Source organism: Danio rerio, chromosome 13 (assembly GCF_052040795.2).
Source record: "Danio rerio strain M-AB ecotype USA chromosome 13, GRCz13ab, whole genome shotgun sequence".
Classification (NCBI taxonomy): domain Eukaryota; kingdom Metazoa; phylum Chordata; class Actinopteri; order Cypriniformes; family Danionidae; genus Danio; species Danio rerio.
Genome location: NC_141033.1, coordinates 24,721,423 through 24,734,928, shown reverse-complemented (window position 1 = coordinate 24,734,928; position 13,506 = coordinate 24,721,423). Strand labels below are relative to the sequence as shown.

At 38.0% G+C, this 13,506-nt stretch overlaps 1 protein-coding gene across 17 annotated transcripts in view; it reads right to left on the bottom strand.

Annotated features, from left to right (window-relative positions):
- Window positions 1-13,506, bottom strand: part of usp54a (ubiquitin specific peptidase 54a) — an 83,478-nt gene that overhangs the window by 32,823 nt on the left and 37,149 nt on the right. For all 17 annotated transcript variants that reach the window (XR_015505292.1, XR_015505295.1, XR_015505294.1 and 14 more), the window contains 2 exon segments: window positions 4,000-4,092; window positions 305-439 (listed from right to left, as the gene is read on the bottom strand). Coding sequence is in view for 11 of the 17 variants with exons in the window: in NM_001327875.2 (NP_001314804.2) it covers window positions 305-439; window positions 4,000-4,092 (228 nt within the window). In the remaining 6 variants the exon portion in view is untranslated.

Here is a 13,506-nt window from a genome sequence, read left to right as displayed (position 1 = left end):
GAAGCTGACACGCAACCAACAAAGACAGGGAAAGACACTGATAGATAAAGATACAGGGCCAAGAGGATATCAGACATCTGCTATTTACTTACACCGATGGACTCAAGATACATCTCATCACCTGAGCTAACAATGGACGCAATTTCCTCTTCAAGAAAATATACCTCTTCAGCGGAGAGTATAATGTGGTATGTGAAGGCTAACTGAGAGGATAGAAAAAGCAAGGACATGGAGAATAGGAGAAAAAAGCTCTATGGGGGAGGAAAGTGAGAGAGAGTGACGATGAAGAGTCAAGAGCCCTTACGAAGCACTCAGCCGCGTCGTCCATAATGCCGAGCTGGAATCGCTGCTCGTCCTGGAAGGTTTTGGCCAGAGCGCAGCGGAGAGCATCAGAGGGCAGCACCTTCTCACTGCTGAACTGGAACTGTGCAAAAATGCTCTGAAAATACAAAACAGGGCTGTTTGTTAATGTTAATCACAAAGAAAAATAACAACACCTCATTTATAGTATTTCTTTCAGAAATAAACTTATCAGAAAAAATGTTTGCCTTAAGGCCAAAACAGCTAGTGACAGGCAGTTCCTTTTGTTTCTGTACCTTTTTAGCCATGAAAGGTTCATAGCAACATGGCAAAAGCTGATTTATACTTCTGCTTTAAATACTTCTGCCTCTGCGCAGTTGCATAGCCCTCGCTATGGCCGACGCTAATGCGCACCTCTCAAAAAATGTTGCTACACGTTTCAACGGCGCGTAGTGCAAGCTCTGTGATTAGTCGGCTTAGTGGCAGTGCTGGGTGTGGGCAGTGCTGAGAGCCGAGAGCCTGATGGAGTGACAGTTTACAAGTGTGGAGTCTGTGAAGAAGCTCCAGATGCAAACTTTTGTTTCGTGTTTACCTTATAATTAAAGTTGTTGCACGTCTGCTGTTCCCGCTGCTGAATGAGCGAGTTTTAACTACTAGTACATTAAGGCAGCAATCAGAAAAATTAAAATGGAACATTACATAACCTACTGCCAGCTAGCATTTCGAAAGTGTTATGGCAGAGCAACACAAACAGCACGCAGAAGTTTAAATGCTTGGCTACGCGCAAGGCGTGGGTCACGACAATCGCTTGACACAGTAGTAAAAACCAGCCTTAAGAGTTTTAATATTCACCCTATTAGGGTTGGAAGCTGAACAATTATTTCAATTTTTTTCTCAAAGTATACAGTGGGCAGCACAAAGACATCTATGATTAAAAAATGGTTTTAAAATTATACAATAATTATACAATAATGTGATTTTAAAAATGACAAATGAAAAACTTTAATATATGTAAAATAAATGATACTAAACTCAAGGATGTGTGAGAGTATTTTCACATCTGTACATCAGAAACAGTGAATAAAATTGTTGCTCATCAGAACGTTTTGAGATGAATTGGAAAAACAAACAATCTCGTTTTTATAAACAGCATTTGTAATAGCATAATGCATTATTAGTTCACAGGACTGCATTTCTTTTTATGACAAATGATCAGAAAAGTCAAGATTTTGCACTTCAGTAACTATTCAAATAAGTAAATTTGTTGTGTTAACAAATGTGGTAACTGATTCAATTCTGGTTTGTCCCATAAACAATGCATCATGTTGCTCCACCGCTTTTTTTGCTTGTTTGTTTTGTTTGTTTGTTTGTTTTTTTGGTCCCACTTTATATTAAGTGTCCTTAACTACTATGTACTTGCATCAAAAAATTAAATATATCGTACCAACTGTGTTCATAATGTATTTGAGAACACTTGTGGTGCTCGTGAATTGGGATAGGGGTAGGTTTATGGACAGGTTTAGTGGTATAGGTAGGTTTAAGGGTGTGTTAAGGTGTAAGGGAGGGTGAACAGTGTATTTATGAATGTAATTACAGAAGTTAATTACAGATGTAATTACATACAGGTATTTAATCAAGCATAAGTACACAGTAAATACATGTATTTACACAATTAATACATTGTAACGAATTATTAATTTCTGTGCAAGTACATATTAGTTAAGGCCACTTAATATAAAGTGGGATAGTTTTTTTTTTTTTTTTTTTTTTTTTTTACAAAAGAACGTCTAACATTCTTCAAATCACCTTCACTTATATTTTGTGGAAGAAATTAAGTCATACAGACAGTCACACAAGGGTGATCCTTTGGGTAAAGAAAAGAAGTCTTTTTTCTCTTAAGCCACATTTAAACCCTGCACAATTATGTGTCTCCAGGTATACATGAACACACCTATGATTTCCCAAGCAGTAGGAAGAGTCAAGACATGCCAGTTCTGCAAGACTTCTATGCTGACTTTAGAAACTCTCCAGTAAACAGAGTCATTACAGGATTAACATCTTTGGTTTAAAGGATGAATACCAGAGAGAGGCACCGTACCAGTGCCACTGACTGTAAAAATAACAACAAAACAACACACTGGACTAATGTCAGAAAGAAACAGACAGCTGAAAAGTGAGGTACTACCAGACCCATGAGAGAAATTGGACTGGCTGACAGAAATATTGTCCTAGTCCTGTGTGTGAGAGCAGACAAGCAGCCCCCCTACTGCGCTGGCACAGGGCTCAGGAGAGAGCTCTCTAATTTCCAGCTGAGTTATTGAACTTTTGATGGAAAGCGCCAATGGCACTCCTGAACATTAGAAGGAATCTAATATAAAATGAGCGTGAGGGAGGAACGGGACTAAAAAAGGGAATGACATGGCAAGAGCTGAATACACACAACAACGTCTGTCACGCAACTCTGGTTAAGCTCTCAATGGTTTTGGACTGACGCATATCTATTAAATGTTTATGCATTACCACAATGCGTTTGATATTTTTATAGCACATCAATATATTATACAACTACTGGTCAAACGATCTGCCAACAGTAAACGATATAAAGAAGAAATTTATGGAAGCAGACAACATTACGAAAGTAGCGATTCAGCACTGATTTTAAAGTTTCTAAAAAAAATAGAATCCACAACTGCTTATCAAAAACATGTTCCTTTTTTTTCTCAACAGAACAACAGTGGTACTGGTATCTGGTAACAACAAGTGCAACAGTTTTTGTTACATTACAAAAAATGCATACACATGCTTCAGAGCAAAGACAAAAATAAAAGGAGATTATAAAACAAATTTAGAAAGACATAGTCACTGAGTACCCTCAAGAAAAATCCAGGAGGACCAAAATGCGGCAGAACACCTCAGATCTTTAATGTAAATCTTAAGTTAATTTTTCCAGTGGTAGGAGTCTGATTGCCTGACTCAGCCACATATTGACTGAATGTATCTGTGCAGTTGAACATATTAATAATATACATTTTTTGGCCAAGAATATACAAAAATTCAATACACATTCTTTGTCATGATCAAGACACAGTTCCGATGTACAATTCAGAAGGTATACTTTTGGGGACAAAGCAAAAGTCTTTCCAATTATTGTTTAATCATTTGTGAATCCAGTACATTTTGATTTTGTCGCAGTCCCAAAATACATGCATTACTGTGCCAATGTCTAACTTACATATGAAACATAGCTGGGAACAATTGGGAAATATTCTATGGAGGCACTTTGTTTCATTTATGCTTTCAGACAAAATTATCTAGAGTTACAAAGAAATATGCATCTTATAAAAAATTTATTACTGTCTTTGTTTTTCAGATGCATTGTATAAAGTATGACACATTGACACTCAATTGACAAAACCACAGAAAACATCTCTCAAAATATCTTCTTTTACTTTCTGCGAGATGAAGAAAAGCATTCAGGTTTGGAATGATAAAGGTAAGAGAATGTTGATGGTATGACTTTTATTTTGGACTAACTAAAATCTCTTTTTTTAAAAGAGTCAGGCCGATTATTTAGCTGTTTCTACAATTAAGATCACAATTTAATGTTTGAAACTACTGAAACTACTGAATTAGAATAGCTATAATGGAGCCAAGACCCAGGTCATCAAAACATGTCATTTAAAGGCTGATGTGCTTTACCTTCAGAGCGCAGAAGATGCACGAGTCCTCCATGCACTTATGTGTGGTAAGCTGCCGGAAACTCCGTCGGAAGATATCCAGATGCCAGAGAACCTGTAAGAAAAATGTGAAAAGCAACGTTTACATTGCCCTCTGATCTTTGATGCTGTCTGTGCATGATATGAAAGCTCTCTGAGAGGCTGACAAATAGGTTCAATCAAAAATCAGACGCTCTACAACACTTCTAAAACACCAGAGAAACTCTATTCATCAAAAATGTATCAGGCGCAAAAAGCATCTTCTGCTCTGCAGTTGACTTTCCACCCCTTCTTAAGTGTCTCTCTCAGGAGGGCAAGGCATCCTTCAAAACCCCTGATTTGGAGATTGTGCAGGATACATGTGATCCCGACAGACTCTTTTCATAACAATCCTCTAAATCCAGCTTTCCTGACACTTTGTAATCCAACCTTCAACCAATCACACGAGAGAAGCAATTATATCTCACCAATCAGCTGTCAAAAATCTGATTAGCCCACGTCTCATCTGAGGGTTTGAAGAAACAGAAAGCAAGTTAACAAGCCCAGGAAAGTCTGAGTGTGAGCTGAAGTGATGAGCATGTTTCCCAGCTTTAGTCTTTCATCCTGAGGAACGCGTGCGTCTTCAGGTGAAGGATGATGCAGAATGTCAGCGGAACAAACAAAGACCTGCTAGCTTCCTGCTGGGCAGCTGCACACGCACACACAAAAATAATACACACCTCCCATCTGGCCATGCCCGGGAGGCTGCAGAGGCCGACCTGACCCCACCTGTCCGCCATGAGCTGGGACTGTGTGCAGTTCACCCAGCACATCCACACGCTCGCATGCTGAATTATTGAGAGAGCTGTCAGTCCCACTTAACTTAGTTACCAAAATGAATCTGTTCTCTAACTTTATGTTCACATCATCACAGATGTCTTAATCGCTCTAATAGTGATTAAGTCAGTTGGTGAACTTTAGCTTCGAAAGCTAGTTGGCCTGTAAACTAAAATATTAAAAATCTATTTGTGATTTGGGTAAAAGTTGTGCACAATGCCGTCTGTTTTGTTTTTCTTATTTTAGACACTTTTATAAATCTTTAGTGCTGACAGAATTAATTTCAGAGACAGAAATCAGAAAACATCTGTTTGCCTGTGGTTGGGGCATTGCATGAGTCTCTGCACAGTAAAATTTTAACAGCCTTGACCCCCAAAGCCATTTGACTCGCCCTGTATGAACTTGTGTTGGTAGAACTGTAATGGATATTAATAAAATGTATGAAATGCAATGCTGGCCATGCAAACACGAAAGGCTGATAGTAAAGACATCCGATAAATAAGGGATTTTCAAAGCACAATAGTAACCATCAGTCAAACACTCTGTTTTAGTGCGCGATGCAAACCACATGTTCAGAGAAAAAACAGAAAACCAACTGGTCAAGTTACACAAAGCCTTAACAGGCAGAACTCGAATATAAGGATGCAAAATTGTTTCTGAACAGTTATTTCCCAATGTTTCCCAGTGTTATTTTTCTGATTTTGACACATGGAGATTCAGAGAATGAACAAACTTTGAATTATAAATAAGGTTTTATTGAATTGTTGTGTATGTTTTTTGTTCTGTATATAGTTTTGATAGAATCAGTAAGAATAGGCTGGAAATTATAAACAAATATGCAATGTTGTGCAATGTATGAATCATCTTCCAGGAAGGGTTAATAAATGTTCGGCTCTAGTAGTTTTTATGACCCTCTAGTAGTACTACACTACCTGACAAACGTCTTGTTGTAAATCACAGTTGTAAAAGCAACAAAAAAATTATCATTTGGAATAGTGGCAAAAGGTAGATTTTTCCAATGAATCATCTGTTGAACTGCATCCCAATCATCCCAAATACTGCAGAAGAACCTGCATGGAGCCAAGATTCTCACAGATATTAGTCAAGTTTGGTGAAAATCATGGTTTGGGGTACATTCAGAATGGGGGGGTGCAAGAGATCTGCAGACTGGATGGCAACGTCACCTGCCTGTGGTATCAAGACATTTGTTCTGCCCATTACATTACCAACCACAGAAGAGGGCAAATTCTTCAGCAGGGTAGCACTCCTTCTCATCCTTTAGCCTCCACATCAAAGTTCCTAAAAGCAAAGGAGGTCAAGGTGCTTCTGGATTGGCCAGCCCAGTCACTAGACATGAACATTATTGAGCATGTCTAGGTTGAAGGAGGAGGCACTGAAGATAGATCCAAAGAATCTTGATGCACTCCTGCAAGAATGCTTTCTTGCCACCCCAGATGACTTTATTAACAAGTTATTTGAGTCATTGCAGAGATGTACAGATGCAATCATCCAAGCTCATGGGAGTCATGCACAATATTCCTTCTTTTTCCACTGCACCATTACCATATCTTATATTGTACATTATTTCTGTTAAGTGACAAGACTTTTGTCTAAGCAAAGTCAGACCTTTCTGTCCTTACTGGCCTTTCTGGCACTAGAAGTCAAGTTATTATTTGTTTTTCTTAAAACTTAGATGGGTGACAAGACTTTTGTCAGGTTGTGTATATTCGAATCGTAAATAATGATTTTAAATTTATAATAGCAAGTAACCATTTAAATTGTTGGTATTAAAATGTTAATTACAATATTTAAAATACAATAGTGTTAAAAATAGGCTGGAGAGTTGGAAAAAAATCCTTTTTGTTAGCAATTTGAGTTGCAGATACTGATTTCAGATTTATGTAGATAAATGTTATCTAAATAAATGCATTTAGGAGATGGACTGGATAACTGGGGTTCAAAAACAGCCATCAATATGATAAACACTCCAAATATCTTCTAGACTAAACTAATTGTGACCAAAATCCAAAATCTCAAAAACAAAGACATTTTAAAGACTTTTCTGCCAAAAACATTGTTCTCAGACACGGTCCTGGTCTCCGGGTGCATTTACGCTGCTCTGCAGACACACAGGAACATTCGGAGCCAGTGGCCATGAACTAGCAAGTGTGTCAGTGTCTCAAGCGGTCAACATCAGGGCACAGTGTCTCCTTCTATTGATTTGACATCACTGATTTGACACTTCATAAGTTCTGGGAGCTCCTGTCAAGCCACGAGTTTGCCCCTGAGAATGTCTAACAACAAAATACAGTATTTTTTTAGATCTGCAACTGTCCAGTAGAGTTTTATAGTTGAATGGGATGAGACTAGCCACATTGATGAGAAGCCTGCAGGAATTTACAAAAGGTACAGGTGTTCCCTTGGTGACCCGGGTCACATCTACTCATTACAGCGATGTTCTGATTGACTGTCATCATTGAGAGGATGTCAAGTCTCTGATCTGTGAGAGGTCAGCTGAAACTGAAAACTATTTAATTTAAATGAAACGCATAAACATAACAGAAAACCAATTGTGGACAAAAAAACTGTTAGACTGTGGAGCTTATTAATGTAAAACACATCAACTGCAGAAGACCGTTGCCTTAAAAATGATTTCAGTAAGGGGTCGATCACAGTGAATGTGTTTATTGTGATGAGAGGTGTCTTTTTTGAATGTATTCTGATGTTTATAAGCATTCTGCGCACTGCTTAAGCACACTGCACGCCTTACATTTTAACTGCCTGCTGTGCCTGGTGTTTTTTGCTCAGTGTGCCTGCAGTTGAATACAGTAAACTCCAAGCGGAAAAAGTTTGCTACATCAGTCACAACTTTTTTCATTCCCCACTCAAATGAAAGCCGAGGCAGGGATTCTGTTGAGGTGACAGCAGTGTTTGTGTTGTCAAGAAGACTAAAGAGACTTTTAAAAATGGAGGGGAGACTACTACTTGCTGTTTTAACTTATCTGGAGCTGTACGACATCGGGTTGGGCTGATCAAATTTTATCGGTACTGATTGACCGAACACTATTGACGATAATGATAAAAAAAGTTTGGTATGAAGCTCTAAAGTTTTATCAAAATGTATCTGCTGAGCATGCGCCTTGTAAGGAATACCAAAAAGGTTAAGGACGTCACACACCGGATGCACCGCTCAACGTCGTGACACGGCACCCACATAACAGTTGAAAGTATCGCACACCAGATGCGCACATTCGCTTGCTATTTAAAATTAAACTAATCAGACGGCGCTCTGCGGAGCGGCAGAATTATGAGCAGTGTCATCAGTCGTTGCTGGCCGCCGACAACAGCCACCAACTTGCAGCACCGGTGTGTGTACCCTGATAGAAACCTGTGTTTAGAATTCTAAAATGCATGGCGCTGCTTGGCGTTACGCAATGCGTCGCTTCTGGTTTGTGACCCCCATGAGGGTTATTTCTAATCAAGGATCAGAGCTTGCATGCGCAAATAGGGAGCAATGCACTCAAGGTGTGCAAGCGGCACGCATGTGATGCACTCATATTTTCCAGGTGCACTAAGTTGAATGCCGCATGTGCACCGCGATTCATGTAAATAAAACTAACCAATCTGCTTCACACTGTGAATGAAATATACACATTTCAGTAATAACGGTAGACTAATTAACTCTGACAAACACAGTGCACCCAAACACTGCAGTGCTTGTATATCGGAACTGCAGCTATGGTTTGTCCGATAGTCATCCTTGAAGGAAAGGTTGATGGTCGCCTCTACGAAAGACACTGGGGAGCACGATCACAAAGCCCATTGGAAATGGTAAAGGAATCCACTTTTCATCTGCTTTTAGATGCGATATGAGAATGGGTCAGATTATTTTTGTACTTTTTTTTTTTGCATGTTTTTGACTATTAAAACTACTTGCCTTAATAATGTTGGTACATTACAATAAAGTGGTTAAATAAAATAAAATCCTAATATTCCTAAAGACTAAAAAAATATTCAATAATTGAAATCTATATCGATTAAAATAAAAGATTATATTGTGTATCACCCAAACCAAGTATGACAAATGGTGAATATCACAATATTTTTAAAAAGCAGCAGATCTGGAAGCAAGTCAGTCTGGCAAAAGAGATGACGGGTAATATCAACAGCAGCGCTTGCACATAATATTCAGCTGATTCAATGGTTGCTTAGCGATTTACAAAGCTCATCGCACTGCTTTTTTTCTTGTCAACAAAAAGACAGTGTGGTGCACCTTGTGTTCTCAGAACGGAAAAACACATTGTGTGTGATCGGCCCCTTAGAGCCAGAAAAACTGCACGAGTCCCCAAACTGGACATATCAGATACAGCCCTCTGCAGAGAGGGACACCACGGTCCATTACTAACCATATTACACGCTTCAGATCCAGGGGACGGAAAGCAGACAGGAGGCAGGGCTGATGTAAAAGAGCGATAGACTGAAGCAGAATGAGAATTACTATGACTGACTGAAACCCAGTTACTTCCTTCAGCTCATCAAACATTCAAACAATGTGTACGGTCATGTGAGGACGTTTCTTTACAGAACATGACCATGGCATGTGTAGCATTAAGCCATTCTGACTTATTTCAAGATCAAAAAACCAAAACAAAATCAAAGTTCAAAAATGTAAATTAATTGAATCGTATTTATTTTATTATTTTAAGTTGGACTATGAAAAAATGTGTATATTTTTATATAAGCATTATTAAGTTTTCATAGATAAAATAAAACCAATAAAAATAAATAGGTAACTAGATAGCTAGTTAAAATTCTAAAAGACAAATGTGACTATGTTATAATAGGAATGAATTACAAAATATTACCTTATCAAACCTTTCCTTTTAATTGTAAAAGTATTTTGAAATAACACTGTTGTGGTTTACATCAGGTAAGTATTAGAGACTTCGCAAAAATTGAATATTGCAGATCAGTGCAGTTTTCGATTCGGTATAACCGATAAACAAGCTTTTGCTAAAAATAAAGTTAGTGGCAAGTTGGCTAAACATTTATAAATAGCCCAAAAGCAAACAGTCCTTTAGCTGCTGTTGAACTCAACAGGAAGCTGCTGATTAAACATCCTGACTCTTACCTTCTGTCTCTGGATCAGCAGGAGATCAGAAGATGTCAGCTATGAAAACCCAGCCGGTCTAGACATGTCTCCCTTCCCCTATCCTTCCTCCCAACTCATTTCTGCTGCATCCTAGTTTCTTCAATCAGGAGTTAATTGACTGCATAATGGATTTTATTAAATGGTGGTTAAGAACTGCGTTATTTTGATTAAGATTTTGGGAACGTTTAAACAAAGACAGACTTTTCTATTAAAGAGCACATAAGCAACAAAAATCTAAATGCTTAGCAAATAACTAGCTGATAACTAACTAATAGTTAATTACTAACTAACTAAAGTAACACTTCACTTTTTTGGAAACAGGCTCCTTATTCAACTTATCTAAAGGTAAACAGTTTTTACCATTTTTGAATCCATCCAGTCAATATCCAGATCTGGAGGGAGCACTTTAGCTTAGCTTAGCATAGCACTGAATTGGATTAGACTATTAGCATTTCATAAAAAAAATGTTTTGATAATTTTTCTATTTAAATGTTGACTCTTCTGTAGTTACATCATGTAACAAGACCAATATAATCTTTTGACAGAATGCAATTGTGTATAAAACTAAATAAAACAAATCTATAAAATTTATAAACAGGATTTCAGTTTAGTTTAGTTTTAGTTTTGCCTCCAAGATTTGACATCACACATTGCACTCATACTGCCAAGGAAATTGTAACCATTATCAATTACACACATAAAGTAGTTTCCATACATTAGAATAATACAAAATATACTGTGATATAAACACACAAACAAAAAACAATGAAAATTATAGGCAGCCTACAGTGCTTGATTGGTCATCTGAGATGAGTGAAATTTCTCCTTTGTTGGTCAAGTTCTAAATCCACCTGACTGCCAGTTACTGTAATAAATGTATCAAATATTCCACAGATTTATATGTGGTATTCATGGTATTATGTTCTTGAATAATTTTGACAATTGAGCAGACTATTGTGCATGTGATGACTTGTACAATGAAATGACGCTGACATATTTTGGAGCGAACAGCCATTGAACTGAAAATCAACAATTACTTTAGATCAACAAGATCTTTTCACTTAGAAATTGTGCTAGATGTCGGCTACCTGTACTTAATCATTTGCAAAGATGTACTTAGACACTTGCAATTTGATGAAATGCATGAGAAAATCAAGTCTGTTGTGAACAATTGCCAAGTGGTTCGGAGGTTTGTCCATGTTGTTTTGAGAATGTAATTCCTGTTTCAAGAAATGAGTCAAACCAATAGAGAAAAACTATAAAACCTGTTAAAAACATGTTGTTTTATTTTATCTCTCAAGAAATCAATTTCAATGTTACATATAATAAAGCAAAGAGAAATGTATTCATGCTAAACCCATGTAATGAATTCCTACCTCAGCAGTTAAAACAGAAGTTTTCAAGAAAGCTTAATAAAGCACCACATATTGATTAGCAAACTCCCTCCATCCCACAAAAAAAATGTTTTTCTCCCCCCAAATATTGAGTTCATTGTCTTGCCATATTGTTATGCTTCATGGCAACAGACAATCCAGCCGTAACGCTCCCTCAAACACCCAACCCCCCGAAGCAGTCATAACCGACTCTAATTTGTAGCTTTAGACATATTATCAGCCAGCTAAGCCCCTTTATTTCCATATAGCTGATTATACAGTAATCCAAAAATAGAGGGTAAGTAATGGCAGGTTGCTGTGCAGGGTAATTACCGGCCAGGACAGTGTGCGTCTGACAGTTGTTTGTGGGGTCTAGTGCAGACAGTGCTTGAATCATCACTAAATCTAATGCAGGCTCCAACGAGCAGCACAATGGATAAAAGGCACAGCGGTTTCTGTCTAATGGCGCTCATGCGTGAGGAGAGCTGTGAGTGAGGAGTCAGCGCACCGTTCCTACTGCTGCCATATGCATCTAGCCGCTTGACTTGTTGCTTCAAATGGCTAATCATGAGGGGGCACAATTTCTGCCCACGAGAGTAAGCATCTGTTGAGGTCATGCGATGCACGAGTCATTAATTAATGAGAGTCACCAAAATGTGCATCTTTGCAGTACGGCTGCACAATTTATTGCTTCAGTATCGATATTGCAATGTGCGTGCACCGCAACAGAACAGAATGTTGAACCGAGAGTATAGTTGACCATGAGTTCAAAACACATGAGATTTGTGAAGTCATTGCAATCTGTAACCATATACAGGTGACAAATTTTGGGTAGCTTTTTGTCATGCTTTAAGGCATGCGACTGTGTGAGTTAAAGCAATTAGGCATAAGATACATTCACCGGCCACTTTATTAGGTACAACTGCTCTTGCAGTCAATGCATTTAGGCATGTCGACAAGGTTAAGACAATTTCCTGCAGTTCAAACAGAGCATCGGCAAGGGGAAGAAATGTCAGCCAAGAATTAACAGGCTACAATTCACAGACGCTCACCAAAATTGGACAATAGAAGATTGGAAAAACATTGCCTGGTCTGATGAGTCTCGATTTCTGCTGCGACATTCAGATGGAAGGGTTAGAATTTGGCATCAACAACATGAAAGCATGGATTCATCATGCCTTGTATCAATGGTTCAGGCTGGTGGTGGTGTAATGGTATGGGGCAGTTTTTCTTGGCACACTTTGGGCCCATTAGTACCAATTGAGCATTGTAACACACCATGCCATTTGAATCATCTCAGACTGGTTTCTTGAACATGACAATGAGTTTACTGTACTCAAATGGCCTCCCCAGTCATCAGATATCAATCCTTTGGGGAGTGATGGAACGGGAGATTCACCATGAATGTGCAGCTGACAAATCTGCAGCAACTGCATGATGCTTTCATGTCAATATGGACCAAAATCTCTGAGAAATATTTCCAGTACCTTGCTGAATCTATGCCATGAAGATTTAAGGCAGTTCTGAAGGCAAAGGGGGTCCAACCCATACTAGTAAAAGTACCTAATAAAGTGGCCGGTGAGTGTATATCGTTTCTAGTTTTAAGAAAGATTATTTGTAGTCATGTTTACAATGATGACTATACTTTTATTTTATATTTAACTATTCAATGTGTGTACCTGAATACTAATAGTGTCCCCAGAAATCCAAAATTGCATAGTTTATTTTATTAGTAAATCTGCTCTGTTGTATTTATCTATACTTATCTATACCCTACAAAAATATCTGAATCAGTCTAAAATTCTGCATTCTTTCCAAATAGAGCTATTGCACTAGCTTGGTGAAATTATACTCCAATATCGCAATATGTATCGCAGAAAAATAAAATAATGCAAAGTCAGTTTTTTTCTAATATTGTGCCGCTCTAGTTGAGTGGTTGATAAAAACATTTCACTCCAAGAGTGCTAGATCAAACTAAAATACTGACTGAACTGACAAATCCCAAAAAGCAGCAGACTAATCATTATTTGTGTCCAGAGTCATTCTATCAGATAGGAAACTCTTTGCAGACTTCAGCAAGATCCTGATGATGGATTTTTCCCACATATAGATTTACAAGGTGTCCACCTCCATCAAACTTTGTACCATC